At 42.6% G+C, this 19,848-nt stretch overlaps 1 protein-coding gene and 1 long non-coding RNA gene across 3 annotated transcripts in view; one reads left to right on the plus strand and one right to left on the minus strand.

Annotated features, from left to right (window-relative positions):
- Positions 1-19,848, plus strand: part of ndufc1 (NADH:ubiquinone oxidoreductase subunit C1) — a 36,273-nt gene that overhangs the window by 14,829 nt on the left and 1,596 nt on the right. The window contains exon 3 of one of the 2 annotated variants that reach the window (XM_088344065.1): positions 3,689-3,760. The exons of the other annotated variant lie outside the window; for it this stretch is intronic. Within the exon in view, the coding sequence (XP_088200191.1) occupies positions 3,689-3,748 (60 nt within the window). The 3' untranslated portion in view covers positions 3,749-3,760. The remainder of the gene's footprint in view (positions 1-3,688; positions 3,761-19,848) is intronic. 2 annotated transcript variants of the gene reach the window in all.
- LOC148359058 (uncharacterized) lies at positions 2,091-3,240 on the minus strand. The gene is made up of 2 exons (XR_015851336.1): positions 2,852-3,240; positions 2,091-2,457 (listed from the first exon to the last, which is right to left on the minus strand). It is a non-coding gene; the product is annotated as an uncharacterized LOC148359058 (long non-coding RNA).

The raw sequence follows: 19,848 nt of genomic DNA on the forward strand, positions 1-19,848 counted from the left end.
CACAAAAGGACGCTACTTTTTTGCTACATTTTAAACATGGTGGCTTTAAATACAGTGTGGCCTATTCATAAGGTTTATTAGACTAGGCATGGGAATCTCTGCTCTTTTTCCAGAAGTTGCTCTTTGGGCTCGGCTCACTGAGAAGAGGCTCTTTTGGTTCCCAAACGGATCCTCAGTTTTTTTTTTCTTGTGCGATATATTATTTATTATAATAAAACCTTAGGGACCAAATTATTTACTAATTAGTAATCTTGTGTTTCGCAGAGGGTCCCTGAAAAACACATAAAATATAAATTAAAATAGTCACAGATAAACAATGTGGTTTTGTAAAATACAAAGCAATACAGCTTTTTACACATTGAACAGAACAACAACACAAAATCCTTGAAAATGCAAAAAAATTAAATATAAATGAAAAATAATAAATCTCCAGTGCTATAAATAAAAGATAAAAATATGTGTTTTAACCAGTTTATACACAGATTTTCTGAAAAACATGCAAAAAGAGAAATGAGGTAAAAAAAGTCATTATCGGCATTCTCTAAGGCCGAGTCCCATTCTTCGCACTTTCACTCGCTATGTGCCCTAGTCACTCGGTTTGCGCGTTCACGTGAAAATGGAGTGTGTCCCGATACTCTCAAGTCCGAGGCAGAAGTGACCTCAAACCATGTCGTAACCACTTCAAGACCGAGGGGGCTCCCTACCTCACTTGGCGGCGAAGTGACTACCCAGAAGGCTTTGCGAATTCTCAATATCAACAAACATGCCCGGAAAGGAACCGCACAAATGTAAGTAGTTTTCCACAACCACGCATGTATTTGCAACAAAATGTATTGAGATATCTTAGTTGGACGTAAATGCAATAGAAAATCGTATTTTCGCGTTAAAACATGAACATCGCAAAATCGCTACTTTACGAAGTGCACAAATCTACCAAGGGAGCTGCCAAAAAATAATCTTCACGCTACAAACTCTAAAGTAGGATAACTGCAGAAAATCACGGTTCAGCCCATCCCTGTTTGTATCTTAAACGAGTCGTGCTTTTACATGTACATGGCCAGTCGCTAAAGGAGCATAGTCAGAATAACGTTCTGGACATACGCGCTTGTTTACTGCACACAATTTCGGGTGTCGTGTTTTATTTACAATATGATTATTTCATGTGAGATCAGAATGCATTAGTTTTCATCATGCATTATGAGTAATGTCTCCGAATTTCACGTGGAAATACAGTTGAAACAAATTACTATCACACAGTCCACTGCCTTCTCTGTAAACACATATTAAGTAAACTAATTACCTTTTCAAAATGTTGTCCAAATGTGGAGACAATTCTAAAGCATATGTGATGCTGGCCAATAGAAGGCTCTTACAGCCATAAGAATAACATGTCAATTTTGTGTATCTATTCACTATCAAATAATTATCCAGAACACATCCTATAATTTCTCACATCAACTTGTTGAGCATCCTATACACAGTTGTTTTTGTGCAATACACAAGCATTAAGTAATTCTTGTTTTTTCCACCCAACCTAAAGGCCAATGTAGAACGTCCCGTGGAAGAGCTGGCCACCATCACAGCTACCACGCCATCCACACCGACGGGCACGTCGTTGGCATCTTCTAATCCGGCGCCAAACCCCAAATCACCCAGAAAAAAAAGGAAGCACGATACACTCCTTGACTTTTTGAAAGCGGAGTCTGCCGGAGTGAGGAAAAGGCTCGAGGAAACTGTGGCCAAAACTGAGCGGTTCCCGTCCTTTTTGGGAAGCTCGTGGACAAATTTCCAGAACAGTGACATCCCTGCAATGTTTCCCTTTGTTTTATAAAAGGAAAATATTTTATTTTATTAAGAACTCAATGAAGTTCCAGTTTGTGTTTTCCAGCTTTATGGAAGTATTGGTATATTTTTGTTACAATTTGTGACATATTATTTATTTACTATTATGTATTTCGGCCCAATGTGATTTTGTTTTTCTGAAAGTAAACTATTATTTAAACTGGAGTGATTTGTAGTTGTTTTCTGTCCAACAGTCACATAGTTCACACACAGTATCTCACATCATTATGAAATAAACCACCAAGGTGTTACTCAAAATAAAGATGTTTATTGAATAGTAATGCAGAAAAGCACGGAATGCAAATGTGGGTCTGACTTCCAAAGCCTAAAACATGGCTTTTGGGCAATTTATTCCATATTAACTGTGGACAATTCTGTGTATCGTGGACCTGGGAACCCTGAAGACCCGTGACACCACACGGTAGGACAGACCGTGGGCCAGCCAGTATAGGCCCTCCAGCCATGGCCCTGTTCCCTCTTTAGCAGCTCCTGCAGGGCCCACATGACCTTCTTGCTCAACCTTAAGTCCTGAATGAGTTTTGACTTCACATCGAACCATAAGCACAGGATGGGAACATTCCTGTCCAACCTGTCCACGCTTATGGGACAGCCACTCTGGAACACAATAGATAACAGACAATTTAGACATAAATGTGGGCATAGATGATGTAAGCATCATGAAAACATGTTGAAATGAGCTTTTTTATATCCAATGACAACTCTTTTGAATTAAATTCCTTATGAACCAAGGTTTTTGGGTCGTACAGGGAAGTTTGGTGACGATATTATGTCAGCTTAAGGGTCAGGTGGACTGTTCTTGTGTTTGTTTACTTTTCATCATGTCACACACTAAAGACCCCTACTATATGTCATAAAATGGCATTAAGATACTAATAAGTAGATTGCCATTTATGTCTACACAAACATAAGGTATTATGTGAACGTGCATTGTATGTTAACTTTTACTGTATTTGACCGAACGGGTCATTTTTTTAATGAGTGTACGTACCTTGTAAAGATGAATCAGCACTACATAGCGCCGAAGCTGTCTTCAGTATAGCACATTTCTCCTCCGTTTATTGGAGACACGGAAAAGATGATGAGCTTTCAGGCAATCGGTAATAACACAGCAGTAGCGGGCATTTTTAACGTTGCACGAACTCTCCAACTGACACACTACAAGTTGAGACTCGAGTTGTTTACATGTGACGTAGACCAATACGTCACTGAGGTCTACAGCCAATTAATATTACCGCCATCTCCTGGACAGGGGTGGAACCTTGCAAGTCTTGTCCAAGCCATCTCCGCTTTGCACTTCACTCGCGGAGGGCACTCCTCTTCGAGGGACCTCACTGGAGGGTCCTCAGGGCCGAGTGAGAGAAATGGGATTGGGCCTAAGATTAATGGATTGAATACACTCTGCTTCAGAGCAATCAATATCATTGTAATGAGTCCAAATTTGGCTAATCTTTTCTGCTTTTTTCATGGAATTCTTTTTTCCCTTCCATGTTGAACTCTATTATTACACAACACCTGTAGAGTCCTTTCCGTGTGTGTAAATAGCTCAAAGTAGCACAGAGTATGTGCTAGCAGCAAGATCACGACTTTATTCAAGTCATTAAAGCCAACAACAAAAACACTATCTTTTGATTGGGGCTGGATTTCTTCCTTTGAAGGTATGGATTGCAATTTGCAAAATTTGCTTGAAAGTTCTTGAAAGTGCTTGTATTTGGCAATGAAAAGGGCGTACAAACCCTGTATAATACAGCGTCAATTGCTCCTAATACTACGCAGGTTCAAATTCACTGTTCTAACGCAAACAATGGTGTCTCTTTATCCTATTAAGCTCTTCAAGCAGCACCACGCAGATGTACTTGAGTACAAAATGAGGAACAACCTGGAATAACACAGCTCTGTGGTAATATACACATATATATTTATTTTTTTCATACAAATGTTAAACATGATTTACAGGTTGCGTTAAAAATGGACAAAATTCTTATTAACAGTATATAAATGAATTAGAAACCTAGAGTTGTCACATAATACACAAACATATACTTGAATGTAAAAAGTATAATGAAAAATTTAGTATTTTCTGGACTGTAAGGCACATTTGATTATAAGGGGCACCCTTAGAATATTCCTCTCCAAACATTTTGTTTCATATGACAGACGCACCAGACTATCAGGCGCACAAAATTAAAACTACATTTAGAGCACAGGTGTCAAACAAATCAAGCCCGCTAAGGGATTGAATCCGGCCCACGAGACAACACTCGGAGAAGCGCAAGAGAAAAACAAGCTGCAGGTTGAAATATGTCAACTTTGTTGCCAAAGAAAGGTGCCTCGGACAAAGACACTCTACTTTTATTTCTTTTTTTCTCTCTCTCCCTCTTTTCAACCCCTTTTTTCCCACTGTCTGTCTCTTTCACTCTACGTGTCTCTCTTTTTCTCTTCCTTTGTTGCTCTTTGTTTCTTTCTTTCTCTGTGTATTTTTAACTTCTTTTGCTCTAACTTCCTTTTTTCCTTTTCTCTCTTCTTTCTTTCTCTCTTCCTACCCTTTACACTTTTCTCTTTTCTCTCCTGTCTTTCTATTTCTCTTTGGATTTCTTTCTTCCGCTCCCTTTCTTTCCCCGTCTCTCACGACTTCTCTTTTTATCTCTATTGTTTCTCAAGCTCCCTCCCTCTCTCTCTTTGTCCCGCTCTCTCTCATTTTCCCTCCCCCTTTCTTTTATTTCTTTATCTCTCTTTTTCTTTCTCTTTAATTTACTAGTCCGGTCCCCGACAGAATGTTTGTTCTAACGTATGGCCCACGAGTTAAAATGAGTTTGACACCCCTGATTTAGAGCAAGGTTTGCATTTACAAGAAAAATATCGGAAAATTGTAAAGAATATATTTCATAGACCATAAATATTTAGGAAATCTTGTTACACCACCAAACTAACTTGATTAATGCTTAAAATGTTACCATACATAGCCATTGTCTATCTATTTTCCATTTACTTCTGCTCAACATTCGCTCCTCATCCATCCTCTCCATGTGTCCAAACCAACGGAGTACTCTCATATCCACACGCTTACTTACTTCCATTACTACTCCAGTTCAGTCTCTCACAATTTCATTTCTTAATCTATCCAATCTCTGCACTATGCAACACAGTCGACACAATCACACTCTCATACAGTCCTCTCTTTACATCCATACTTGTACTCTTGTTACTCGTCACTCTCCTAAATGCACCCAAAACCTTGCTTCCTTGATTCACTCTGTGCAATACCTACTTTCCATTCCACAAACTCGAGCCACATCACAACCCAAGTACCTAACGCTTTCAACTTCTTCCAGCACCTATCCATGCAACCTTTAATTCCAACCCCATGCCCACTCCATCACGTGAACCCATCATCACCTTACTCTTGCCAACATTCACACATAACTTACGCCTATCACACACTCTTCCAAACTCCGTTACCAAACTTCTTAATGTTTCCTCAGAATCGGCCACAAGCGCTGTGTCATCTGCAACAACAATTGACTTACCTGCCACTCTGTTCCACTGTTATCCATCATCTCTATACCTCTGCCATACACTCTTGCATTCACCTCTCTCACCACACCATACATGTACACATTAAACAGCCATGGCATCTTCACACACCCCTGTCTCACAACAGTCAACACAGGGAACAACTCACTTGTCTCACTCCCCACTTTTACGCATGCTCTGTTATTCACATAAAAACTCAATGCTTCCAACAACTTTCCACCCACTCCATACATTACCATCACTTGTCACGCTCTCCTTTTCTGCCTTATTTAACTCTGACATTTTCACCTCTTTTCTCACACTCTTGCTGTAACTAGCCCTCCACGATCCATCTATTTATTCTCAGTTTTCAGATTCAGATATACTTTGTCATTCTAGTACACGTGTATACAGAAAAAAATGTCGATACATCTGACCCGCACAATTTCCTTGAATGTACAGATATAAATAAAATGTTGTATTGAGTTGGAGTATTGAAGTACTAATAATATACTAAATAATTATGGCTATGTATAGTATTTTACAGTAGTGCAAAGAGTGCAAGAGGAGCAGCTAACCAGATGTGCAAAATGGGCAGTCAGGCAAACAAGTCAGGTAAACAGTAACAACACTGTAGTACGATAGTGCAGAGAACAGATGTGCAAGGAGTGGCTAGCTATAAAGAAATGCCAGTAGTGCAAAAAAGTCAAACAAAACCAACAAATGTACAGATTAGCAGCAGTTTAGACTTACTATGTGTTTGACCATTTAACAGTCTAATGGCCAGGGGAACAAGACAGTTTTCCTTCCACATAAAAATTATCAGACATACCACTCATTTCACCTCCGTACACATGCACATTGAACAATCTACCTAACATTCATTTCCTAACCACTACAAAATCCACCAGTGCTCTGTCCACCATCCACTCTGACAAAAGTACTGGACTGTCTCAGAAAATTAGAATATTGTGATAAAGTTCTTTATTTTCTGTAATGCAATTAAAAAAACAAAAATGTCATACATTCTGGATTCATTACACATCAACTGAACTATTTCAAGCCTTTTATTATTTGAATATTGCTGATTTTGGCTTACAGCTGAAAAAAACTCAAAAATCCTATCTCAAAATATTAGAATACTTCCTCAGACCAAGTAAAAAAATAATTTTATGACAGCAAAACTAAATCAAACATTTGAAAATGTCCATTGATGCACTCAGTACTTGGTTGGGAATCCTTTTGCACGGATTACTGCATCAATCCGGCGTGGCATGGAGGCAATCAGCCTGTGGCATTGCTGAGGTGTTATTGATGCCCAGGATGCTTCGATAGCGGCCTTCAGCTCATTTGCATTTGCAGGTCTTGTGTCTTTCGTCTTCTTCTTAACTATACCCCACAAATTCTCGATGGGGTTCAGGTCAGGGGAATTAGCAGGCCAATCAAGGACAGTGATGCCATGGTCAGTGCACCAGTTACTGGTGGTTTTGGCACTGTGGGCAGGTGCCAGATCATGCTGGAAAATGAAATCCTCATCTCCATAGAGCTTTTCAGCAGATGGAAGCATGTAGTGCTCTAAAATCTCTTGGTACACAGATGCATTTACTCTGGACTTGATGAAACACAGTGGACCAACACTAGCAGCTGACATGGCTCCCCAAACCATTGCTGACTGTGGGAACTTCACACTGGATTTCAAGCAACTTGGATTTTGCTCCTCTCCAGCCTTTCTCCAGACTCTGGCGCCTTGACTTCCAAATGAAATGCAAAACTTGCTTTCGTCTGAAAAGAGGACTTTGGACCACTCTGCAACTGTCCAGTGCTTCTTCTCCATAGCCCAAGTCAGACGCTTCTTCCGTTGTCTTGAGTTCAGAAGTGGCTTGACCATGGGAATACGGCTATTGTAGCCCATTTCCCGGACACGTCCGTGAACTGTGGCTTTTGATACCTGGACTCCAGCTTCAGCCCACTGTCTTTGAAGCTCCCCCAAATTCTGGAAGCGGCTCTTCTTCACAATTTTGTTAAGGCTGCGGTCATCTCTCTTGGTTGTGCAGCGTTTCCGGCCACATTTTTCCCTTACAACAGACTTTTTGTGGATATGCTTTGAAACTGCACTCTGTGAACAGCCTGCTCTTTGAGAAATTTCTTTTTGTGTCTTACCCTCCTGATGGAGGGTATCAATGATGGTCCTCTGGACAGCAGTCAGATCAGCAGTCTTCCCCATACTTGTCATTTAGTTTACTGAACCAAGCTGAGTGTTTTTAAGGCTCAGGAAACCCTCGCAAGGTGTTTCGAGTTAATTAGATGATTCAGGTGATTAGTTGAATAGCCTACTTGTATACTTTTTCATGATATTCTAATATTTTGAGATAGGATTTTTGAGTTTTCTTAAGCTGTAAGCCAAATTCAGCAATATTCAAATAATAAAAGGCTTGAAATAGTTCAGTTGATGTGTAATGAATCCAGAATGTATGACATTTTTGTTTTTTTAATTGCATTACAGAAAATAAAGAACTTCATCACAATATTCTAATTTTCTGAGACAGTCCAGTATACTTAATAACCTCCCTCTTTTTAAACATTGTGTTTGAGGGTGCTATGAGGTAGACTGCAGCAAGGGAAGTAGCTCTGGCAAAAATCACTAAAGACTAACGTAATACTTACTAGGAGAAAGACAGAAAGGGTACAATTTGTAACTCATATCAAAGAAAAACACTTCAACAAAACATGGTCAAGAAGGGAAGACTTGTTGAGGAAACTGCCGCTAAGGAGAAAAAGATAGAGGGAGCAGAAGGAATGTCATTGGTCGACGCAACTCGGACATCCTCCATGAAATCCGTAAATTAAGGCAAGAACATACCGAAGCAGCCAGCAAGAACAAGATTGCCATGGCAAGACTTGAAAAAAACATCGAAGAGCTTCTGGAGCACATTGTGTTGCTGGAGCGGAGGGTGGAAGGCATGGAGTAGCTACATGCTAACACGGAAGAGCCAACGACACGACTAGAGCAATTCACAGCCTTCCTGCTCCAACAAACCGCCAAACTAGCAACAAAGTGTGAGGACTTGGAGTCAAGATCACGACGGAACAACATTCGAATACATGGTATTCCGGAGGGTGCCAAGAGGAACGACACAATCGGCTTCATAACAAACTTCGTGAAGTCGAACATTCCGACAACGGGACATATGGATTTGCGCATTGAGAGGGCACACCGCTCACTGGTGAACAAGTCTCAAGGTAAAGCACCGCCACGGACAATTACCGACGTTTCACTGACTACAGAGTGAAAGAATCCGTGATGAAAGAAGCATGGAAACAGAAGACAATGTACGAAGGCAAGACCGTTTACTTCAACCAAGACTACACCACGGAAATCCCAAAAAAGAGGAAACAAGTAAGGAACTTCATCAAAAAGCTAAAGGAAAAAAATGTAAAGGCACAATCCCCATATCCCGCCCAGCTGAAGATGTTTTTGGACCCAGGAATAAAAACCTTTTCTACACTGACGGAGGCAGCAACATTGCCAAAAGAAATGGGGATCGAAGTGGAAGAAGACAACACGGAGACATTTCAAAAGATGTTGTCAAAGATCATTTGGACCACAGTGACCGGAACGAGAGGAAGACGAAGGAACACCCCTAACACAGAAGGTGACTTACAAGCTCTCATGGAGCAAAACAAAGCTAAATCCTGATTTGGGGTGAAGGAGTAAGGACCGTTTCTGCCCTTTCTATTAAGTATTCAATAATAATAATATTTGTTTTTTTTTGTATAGAGCTACACTAAAATATTTAGTTAGTTATAACTATGGACAACTGTACAAAGGTTGTCCACGCACTGAGTGCATATTTCCAGGAGGGTAGCCACAACTCTCCGATTGGACTCTTGGAAGACATGTGTTTTTTTTTGGGGTGTGTTTTTTTTCTTTTTAGTGGGGTATTATGTGTGCTTGTTAGTATGTTTGCTATTTAGTTGGTTTGTTTTGTCAATGGAGCTGTTAGTAGTTAATGTATTGTTTTTGTATGCTTCAAAAATCAGTGGGACTCAATATAAATCATCCATCCATCCATTGTCTTCCGCTTATCCGAGGTCGGGTCGCGGGGGAAGCAGCGTTAAAAGGGAAGCCCAGACGTCCCTATCCCTAGCCACCTCCTCCAGCTCATCCGACGGGACCCCGAAGCGTTCCCAAGCCAGCCGAGAGACATAGTCTCTCCAACGTGTCCTGGGTCGCCCCCGGGGACTCCTGCCAGTGGGACATGCCCGGAACACCTCCCGGGGGAGGCGTCCAGGAGGCATCCCTATTAGATGTCTGAGCCACCTCAACTGGCTCCTCTCAACGCGGAGGAGCAGTGGCTCTACACAGAGTCCCTCCCGGATAACTGAGCTTCTTACCTTATCTCGAAGGGAGAACCCAGCCACCCTGCGGAGGAAACTCATTTCGGCCACTTGTATCCGGCATCGTGTTCTTTCGGTCATGACCCAAAGTTCATGACCATAGGTGAGGGTAGGAACGTAGATCGACCGGTAGATCGAGAGCTTTGCCTTTCGGCTCAACTCCCTCTTCACCACGACAGACAGGGTCCAAATGACGGCAGACGCTGCACCGACCCGTCTGTCGATCTTCCGTTCCATCCTACCCTCACTCGTGAACAAGACCCCAAGATAGTTGAACTCCTCCACTTGAGGCGAGACCTCCCCCCCCCGACCCAGAGGGAGCATACCACCCTTTTCCGACTGAGAACCATGGCCTCGGACTTGGAGGTGCTGATCCTCTCCCCAGCCGCTTCACACCCGGCTGCGAATCGCTCCAGCGAGAGCTGAAGATCACGGCCTGAGGAGGTCAACAGCACCACGTCATCTGCAAAAAGCAGTGACGCAATGCTGAGGCCCCCAAACCGGAATCCATCACCGCCAAGGCTGCGCCTAGAACAAAGGGCAGCCCTGGCGTAGCCCAACCCTCACCAGGAACAAATCCGACTTACTGCCGGCAATGCGGACCAGACTCTGACACCGGGCATACAGGGACCGCACAGCCCGGATAAGACTGTGCGGTACCCCATACTCCCGCAGCACCCCCCACAGGGCCTTCCGAGGAACACGGTCGAATGCCTTCTCCAAGTCCACAAAACACATGTAGACTGGACAGGCAAACTCCCATGCACTTTCAAAGACCCTGCAGAGTGTATAGAGCTGTTCCTCCTGAATCCGAGATTCGACTTCCTGGCGGACCCTCCTCTCCAGTACCCCTGAAAAGACCTTACCAGGGAGGCTGAGAAGTGTGATTCCCCTGTAGTTGGAACACACTCTCCGGTCCCCCTTCTTAAAGACGGGAACCACCACCCCAGTCTGCCAGTCCAGAGGCACTTTCCCTGATGTCCACGCGATGTTGCAGAGGCGTGTCAACCATGACACACCCACAACATCCAGAGCCCTAATGAACTCCGGGCGGATCTCATCGACCCCTGGGGCCCTGCCACCGAGGAGTTTTTTGACCACCTCGGTGACTTCAACTCCAGTGAAGTCCCAACTCAGAGTCCTCGGGCTCTGCTTCCCCAGAGGAAGACGTGTCGGTGGGATTGAGGAGGTCTTCGAAGTACTCCGCCCACCGATTCACAACGTCCCGGGTCGAGGTCAGCAGCGCTCCATCGGCACTATACACAGTGTCGATGGCACAACGCTTCCCCTCCTAAGACGCCGGATGATGGACCAGAATTTCCTCGAAGCCGTTCGGAAGTCGGCTTTCATGGCCTCGCCCAACTCCTCCCATGCCCGAGTTTTTGTCTCGGAAACTGCCGAAGCCGCATTCCGCTTGGCCAGCCGATACGTGCCAGCTGCTTCCAGAGTCCCACAGGCCAGGAAGGCCCGATAAGACTCCTTCTTCAGCTTGACGGCATCTCTCACGGCCGGCGACCACCAACGGGTCTGAGGGTTGCCGCCGCGGCAGGCACCGACTACTTCACGGCCACAGCTCTGATCAGCCACTTCGACAATGGAGGCGCGGAACATGGTCCACTTGGACTCAATGTCCCCCGCCTCCCTCGGGACATGGGCAAAGTTCTGCCGGAGGTGTGAATTGAAACTTCTTCTGACAGGAGATTCTGCCAGCCGTTCCCAACAGACCCTCACAATACGCTTGGGTCTGTCGGGTCGGGCCGGCATCTTCCCCCACCATCGAAGCCAACTCACCACCAGGTGGTGTCAGTTGACAGCTCCGCCCCTCTCTTCACCCGAGTGTCCAGAACATGCGGCCGCAGGTCCGACGAAACGACGACAAAGTCGATCATCGAACTACGGCCTAGGGTGTCCTGGTGCCAAGTGCACATATGGACACCCTTATGTCTGAACATGGTGTTCATTATGGACAAACCATGACGGGCACAGAAGTCCAATAACGAAACACCACTCGGGTTTAGGTCAGGGGGGGCCGTTCTTCCCAATCACGCCCCTCCAGGTCTCACTGTCATTGCCCACGTGAGCGTTGAAGTCTCCCAACAGTATGAGGGAGTCCCCAGGGGGCGCGCTCTCAAGCACACCCTCTAAGGACCCCAAGAAGGGTGGGCACTCCGAACTGCTATTTGGTGCATAAGCACAAACAACAGTCAGGACCGTCCCCCCACCCGTAGGCGGAGGGAGGCTACCCTCTCGTCTACTGGGGTGAACAGGCGCCGAGCCGTGGAGCAACCAATATGCCCACAACGGCTCTGCGCCTCTCACCACGGGCAACTTCCGAGTGGAAGAGAGTCCAACCCCTCTCAAGAGGACTGGTACCAGAGCCCAAGCCGTGCGTGGAGGTGAGTCCGACTATATCTAGTCGGAATTTCTCAACCTCACGGACCAACTCGGGCTCCTTCCCTGCCAGAGAGGTAACGTTCCACGTCCCAAAAGCCAGTTTCTGTAGCCGGGGATCGTCTCGCCAAGGACCCCTCCGTTGGCTCTCTACGCACCCGACCCCTTTGAGGGTCAAACAGAGTTGCCGGATACAACCGAATGTTTGATCTTACATTACACATAGTCCAGTGGTTTTCCGAATTGCTCAGTCCACAATTGAATGGATTTGGGAGTACAGTCCATAAACATGCCCGATTAAAGTCGCCGTCGACGATAAAGCTCCATTAGGGTGTGCAAGCTGCTGTTTATTGATAGCAGCGGGCAGGAGATTTAGCGCTATGCTAACGTTAGCATCCGGTGAAACGGTTAGTGGTGGAAAATAAACAGCAAACACAAAGACCACAGTTAACTCTCCCGGTACATAGGAGCGTCTGCACGATACTGCTAGAAACTCCATCTCGAGTGAGCAGTGTGTGTCAATGGTTCGGCTATTATTGTAGCGCGTAGTCTCCAACCCCTGTTTTTACCGGAGTCTTCGTCTCGTTCGAGCCGGTGATGTAATGCGGCGTCGGGAAAGCCAAGACTCCGTGATGACAAAAAAATATATATATATATATATGTGTGTGTGTGTGTGTGTATGATATAAAATGATTATAGGGTCAATGGCCGGTAGGGAAATATCAATGAATGTTTATGTACCAATTGAGGAAAAGGGGACATTTTTTCAAGTATTAGCCAAAGTAATAACCAACTGTGCGAAGGGAATGTTACTTATAGGAGTTGACTTTATCACTGTACAAAATGGCAAAGTGGACAAGTATCCATCTGTACATGGAACAAATACAAAGAGGTCGAGGATGTTGAATAACATAACTAAAGAATTGGGATTGATAGATCCATGGAGAGAGAAGAATCCCCAAACTAAAGACCATACTTTCTATTCAAACCCTCATGGCAGCTATTCAAGAATTTATTTTCTTTTACATTTCAAGACAACATATGCATACAGTAGTGGAGTGTGGTGTAGAGAATATTACTATAGGTGACCATGCTCCAATTACTTTGAAATTAAGTTTAGACAATGAACCACATTTCAGGTATTGTAGGATGAATGTATCTCTCCTCTCAGATAAAAACGTAGTACAGGAAATAAAACAGTGCATAAAGGAATATTTTCAAATCAATGACAACGGTGAGGTTTCTCCATCAATATTATGGGAGGGAGGGAAAGCTGTAATAAGAGGGAAAATAATTTAAATATCTTCCCAACTGAAACAAATCCGATTAAAGAACCAAGAGGAATTGTAGGATAAGATTAAGGAACCACAAGAAGAACATAAAAAAACACCAAATGAATCCAGATTACAGGTATTAAAAACAACCAGATGCAACTTTGATAAAACTTTGACAAATAAGGCAAAAGGGGCTTTGCGTTTTGTGAACCAGAGATATTATGAAATGGGCAATAGAGCCAGTCGATTGCTAGCCTTCTAACTTAAAAAGGCCCAAACAGTTAGGATGTTTTATTTGTGATATAATTCTATCTCTAAACAATGTTTAGTAAAACCCAACGGTATTGCAGAAGCATTTGCAGATTATTATAAAGATGTATACAACGACTCAGAAAATGACTTGGATAATCACACGGCACAAAACTTTTTGGGAAAACTACATTTACAAACACTAACGGGGGGATACATTAGAAATTATTCGCCCCATTACAAAACAGGAAATACAAGATACAATAAATAACTTATAAATAAATAAATCACCAGGAACGGATGGATTCCCGGGGGTGTTCTACAAAAGCTTTGAGGAAGAATTAACACCAGTACTGCATAAAGTATTTAACTATGCACTAACAAAAGAAGGAAAAGACCCAATATTGTGTGAAAGCTATAGACCAGTTAGTTTACTGTGTAACGATCTAAAAATTCTTACAAGCGTACTGGCAAAAAGAATGCAGAAATTCATAGTGGAATTAATTACAAATGATCAAACAGGGTTTATTCCGGGAAGGCAGGGTGCAAACAATTTTAGGAGGATACTAAACATAATTACGAGCACAAAATCTAAGACCCAACCCTCGATGTTACTAAGCTTGGATGCACAAAAAGCTTTTGATAGGGTCAAATGGAGCTTCTTACATCAAACGCTTTTGGCTTCCCTCAAAAATTTGTAGAATGGGTGAAAATAATCTATAAAAATCCTGATTCTCGTCTTAGAGTAAATGGTCACTGCTCAGATTTCTTCGATATCATAAGAGGAGTCCGGCAAGGGGACTGTTTAAGTTCACTTTTGTTTGCAATAAGCATAGAACCACTCGCAGAATCAATTAGACAAAATGAGCAAATAAGGGGGATACTAGGTGAAGGAGGAACAGAACATAAAATATCATTGTTTGCAGATGACCTGTTGGTAATGCTGAAAGAACCTTCGTTATCAATACTGCCACTGTTGGAGAACCTTAAAATATACTGGACTGTCTCAGAAAATTAGAATATTGTGATAAAGTTCTTTATTTTCTGTAATGCAATTAAAAAAACAAAAATGTCATACATTCTGGATTCATTACACATCAACTGAACTATTTCAAGCCTTTTATTATTTTAATATTGCTGAATTTGGCTTACAGCTTAAGAAAACTCAAAAATCCTATCTCAAAATATTAGAATATCATGAAAAAGTATACAAGTAGGCTATTCAACTAATCACCTGAATCATCTAATTAACTCGAAACACCTTGCGAGGGTTTCCTGAGCCTTAAAAACACTCAGCTTGGTTCAGTAAACTAAATCACTGCTGATCTGACTGCTGTCCAGAGGACCATCATTGATACCCTCCACCAGGAGGGTAAGACACAAAAAGAAATTTCTCAAAGAGCAGGCTGTTCACAGAGTGCAGTTTCAAAGCATATCCACAAAAAGTCTGTTGGAAGGGAAAAATGTGGCCGGAAACGCTGCACAACCAAGAGAGATGACCGCAGCCTTAACAAAATTGTGAAGAAGAGCCGCTTCCAGAATTTGAGGGAGCTTCAAAGACAGTGGGCTGAAGCTGGAGTCCAGGTATCAAAAGCCACAGTTCACGGACGTGTCCGGGAAATGGGCTACAATAGCCGTATTCCCATGGTCAAGCCACTTTTGAACTCAAGACAACGGAAGAAGCGTCTGACTTGGGCTATGGAGAACAAGCACTGGACAGTTAAAGAGTGGTCCAAAGTCCTCTTTTCAGACGAAAGCAAGTTTTGCATTTCATTTGGAAGTCAAGGCGCCAGAGTCTGGAGAAAGGCTGGAGAAGAGCAAAATCCAAGTTGCTTGAAATCCAGTGTGAAGTTCCCACAGTCAGCAATGGTTTGGGGAGCCATGTCAGCTGCTGGTGTTGGTCCACTGTGTTTCATCAAGTCCAGAGTAAATGCAACTGTGTACCAAGAGATTTTAGAGCACTACATGCTTCCATCTGGTGAAAAGCTCTATGGAGATGAGGATTTCATTTTCCAGCATGATCTGGCACCTGCCCACAGTGCCAAAACCACCAGTAACTGGTGCACTGACCATGGCATCACTGTCCTTGATTGGCCTGCTAATTCCCCTGACCTGAACCCCATTGAGAATTTGTGGGGTATAGTTAAGTAGAAGATGAAAGACACCAGACCTACAAATGCAAATGAGCTGAAGGCCGCTATCGAAGCATCCTGGGCATCAATAACACCTCAGCAATGACACAGGCTGATTGCCTCCATGCCACGCCGGATTGATGCAGTAATCCGTGCAAAAGGATTCCCAACCAAGTACTGAGTGCATCAATGGACATTTTCAAATGTTTGATTTAGTTTTGCTGTTATAAAATTATTTTTTTTACTTGGTCTGAGGAAGTATTCTAATATTTTGAGATAGGATTTTTGAGTTTTTTTCAGCTGTAAGCCAAAATCAGCAATATTAAAATAATAAAAGGCTTGAAATAGTTCAGTTGATGTGTAATGAATCCAGAATGTATGACATTTTTGTTTTTTTAATTGCATTACAGAAAATAAAGAACTTTATCACAATATTCTAATTTTCTTGAGACAGTCCAGTATGGAGAAGTAGCTGGGTCTTTAAATAATGAGAGCAAATAAGTAGCAATGATGATATCAGGAAAATGTCCAAAAGATGTGATTGAAAGATTTGATTTCAAATGGACAAATAAAGGGTTTAAATATTTGGGGGTGACTATTACGCCACATTCCACCCAGCTGTTTGATGCAAATTATAGAATGTTGATAAAAGAAATAAGGAAAGATTTGGAAAGATGGGAAATTTTGCCCTTAAGCCTTATCGGAAAGATTTAAACAATTAGAATGAACATATTACCAAGACTATTATTTCTGTAACAATCTCTTCCTATTCTGATCCCGGCATCCACATGAAATGTTAAATAAATTGATAACAAAATTCCTGTGGCAAAACAAGAAACCTAGAATAAAATACAAAACCCTGTTAGCTTCTAAAGAAAAATGGGGCCTAACCCTACCCAATATCAAATATTACTATTGGGCTGCTCAAATTAAAGCACTTATTTTGTGGGTTACAACAGACAAAGATACGATATGGGTGGACATGGAGCAGCGATCTTGTCCAAATATGCCTGTGGAATCGTTACCATACATATCAGTCACGAGGTGGAAGATATTAAAAATCCAGAATGAATGGATTAAGGGAACTATTAAAACTTGGTCAACAATACAAAAAAAATAAAAATATCAAGATCTGTGGATAGGGCTACAAAAATGGCGAAAAACCCAGACTCTAAACCTGGGGTTATGGAGGTAGGATTTGAAAAATGGGCCCAAAAAGGATTGATTTTGATTACCCAAGTATTCGAAGGACAGGCAATGAAATCATTCGAACAACTCCAACAAGAATTTGACCTACCTAGAAATGATTTTTACAAATATTTGCAACTAAGGCATTACCTCCAGAAACATGATGAATGGGGGAAAATATGTAAGGAGCCAACTAAAGTTGAGGAATTATTAATGTCACATTCAAAAGGACAATCAATAAAGGGGGCTATATCAAAACTATATAAAGCCCTGAGAATGAATCTCAGTAATGATGACATGGTGGCTCAGGAAAAATGGGAACAAGAAACTAATGTAGTGATAAAAGACAACGAATGGGGAAAAAACATTGAAAGAGGGACACAAAATAACCAACAGCCCGACATGGAGGGAGTTTGAAAGGAAAGTAAAAATGCGATTCTTCTATACACCCTCTATCACTTCAAAATATAAAAATACCTCAAATCTATGTCGGCGTAAAAATGGGGGGGGGGGTCGGAGACTTTGCGCATATTTTCTGGAATTGCCCTGTAATATTAAATTTTGGGAGAAAGTATCCAGACAGAAATAAAATTAATTTTTGGCTGGGAGTTGCGGTTCGACCCAATGGCCTACGTAGTAGGAATTTTGTCTGGTCGACAGAAAATATATACTAAAGGTTATGCTTCTGGTAGCAAAGAAAATGATCACAGTGTCCTGGCCGATACCACAACCTCCTGACATAAAACAATGGAGAGGCAAATTAAAGCAAATGTACATTTTGGAAAATGTACAACTGAAACTCTATCAATTCAAGAAAAGATGGAAGCCTATCACACAAATTTGACTTGATGTCTAAACACCTCCCCCCCATTTTTATTTTATTGATTGTATTGTATTAACATTTTTTTTTTCTGTTGTTCCTTCTGTTATTTATGGGTGTGTCAAGTGTATATGTTTTGTGTTTGTGTTGATGTATGATGGTGGAATCAAACCTCTGTCAAAAATTGTGTGAGAAATAAAAAGTTTTTTAAAAAACTAACATTATGTTTGCAATCACCAACTCATTTTCCACACATAACTCGATCAATTTCTTCCCACTCTCACCTTTTCATGGTACTCTATATCTACCAACCACATTTTTAACCATTCGATTACCCACTCTAGCGTTCAGCTCACCTAGTATTTCCACTTTGCATCCCTCTTTCGCACTTGCCACACATTTGGACAAATCCTACCAGAACTCATCTCTCTCTTCAGCACCCCTTTCTGAACCAGGTCCATGTGCACTTATAAACATCCATACTTCTACACCGCACTTCAATCGCACCCACATCAATCTCGAAGATATTTCTTTTTTGCTTTCTCACTGACAAGCACAGCCACTCGTTTTCTAGCATGTCCACCCGTAAGTCCGCATTTTCTACCATACTTACCTCCAAGCTGTAATTCACCCTTTCCTTTCATCTTTGTTTCACTCAAGGCTAACGCATCAACCTTCTTTTTAGTCATCATCCTTACCATCTCCTCAGTCGCTTTACTTCCACATCCTCCAGCATTTAGTGACCCTATGACTAGGGTTTGCGAGACCTTTCGGTCTCCCGCCTCCCTTTTACTGCCTTGCCATCTCTTAAGGAGTAGAGATGAGAGGATCCCCAGTCTCCTCGCTCCCCCCACTTGTCTCTTACGACACACATTAGACCACGGTGGGAGAATTCTCACACCTCCCAGCGGGAGAGGGCCCCTCATCAGAGGACATCTACCCTATCTACCCTGGTCATATCCCTCTAGAGGGGTGACCGACAACAAGACAACCACATACACCAAAAAAAAAAAAAAATACCCAAAAAACCCACAAAAAAATGTGACCATGGCCAACCCAAATGCCCAAACACCCAAACAAGTTAAGCACCTCGGCACCCAAGTTGGTCATGCTTTCGTCCCTCCAGATGGACCAGTGAAAGCATAGCCTTTGTAATTATGCATTTTAGATTTTTATTTCCTGTGTATTCAGTTTATATGGGGCACTGGATTAAAAGGCACTCTTTCGAGTTTCCAGCAAATTTTGTTACTTCAGGTGCACCTTATACTGTGGTAATTTACCAAATAAGAATAGCACTAGGCTAATAGCAAACATTGGAATACAGTGGGACCTCGGTTATCGCGGTTAATGGGGACCAAAACCACCCGTGATAAGTGAAAATCCGCGAAGTAGCGGCGCACCTTTCAAAAAAATTTTAATTTTTTAAATTATTATTTTACACCCAGTTAATGGGGAACAAAACCACCTGTAAAAAGTGAAAATCTGCGAAGTAGCAACGACCCTTCAAAAAGAGAAAAGAAAGTATATATATATATATTTTAATTATTATTTTTCTGACCCGGTTAATGGGGACCAAAACCACCCGCTAAAAGTGAAAATCTGTGAAGTTGCGACGCCCCTTCAAAAAAAAAAAAAAATAATCTCATTATCTGCACCGCTTATCCTTATTAGGGTCGCGGGGGGGCTGGAGCCCATTCCAGCTATCTCCGGGCAGTGGGCACCCTGAACTGGTTGCCAGCCAATCGCAGCTGCAAATCACATTAGTTCTCGCAGCTAGCTGTGTTCTTCATCGACGCACGAGCCGAGTGATCCACCGCTAAGAGTCGTACAGCTGGGCGATTTTACGTCCGCCTGGGACGATTGGAGACAAATTCACGACAGGGTTTTTACTTGCACCGCGGGTGCCGTTCGGTCGCTCCCGCGAGCGAACTTCTAACCCGCACTGCGGGTACTTTCGGGCACGATACTCACGACACCTACACAGTTACGGGGGTCCCACGCACGTACGCCGACTTTCGCCCGC

The sequence above is a fragment of the Urocampus carinirostris genome, chromosome 9, assembly GCF_059441175.1.
Source record: "Urocampus carinirostris isolate Australia breed hairy pipefish chromosome 9, RoL_Ucar_1.0, whole genome shotgun sequence".
Classification (NCBI taxonomy): Eukaryota; Metazoa; Chordata; class Actinopteri; order Syngnathiformes; family Syngnathidae; genus Urocampus; species Urocampus carinirostris.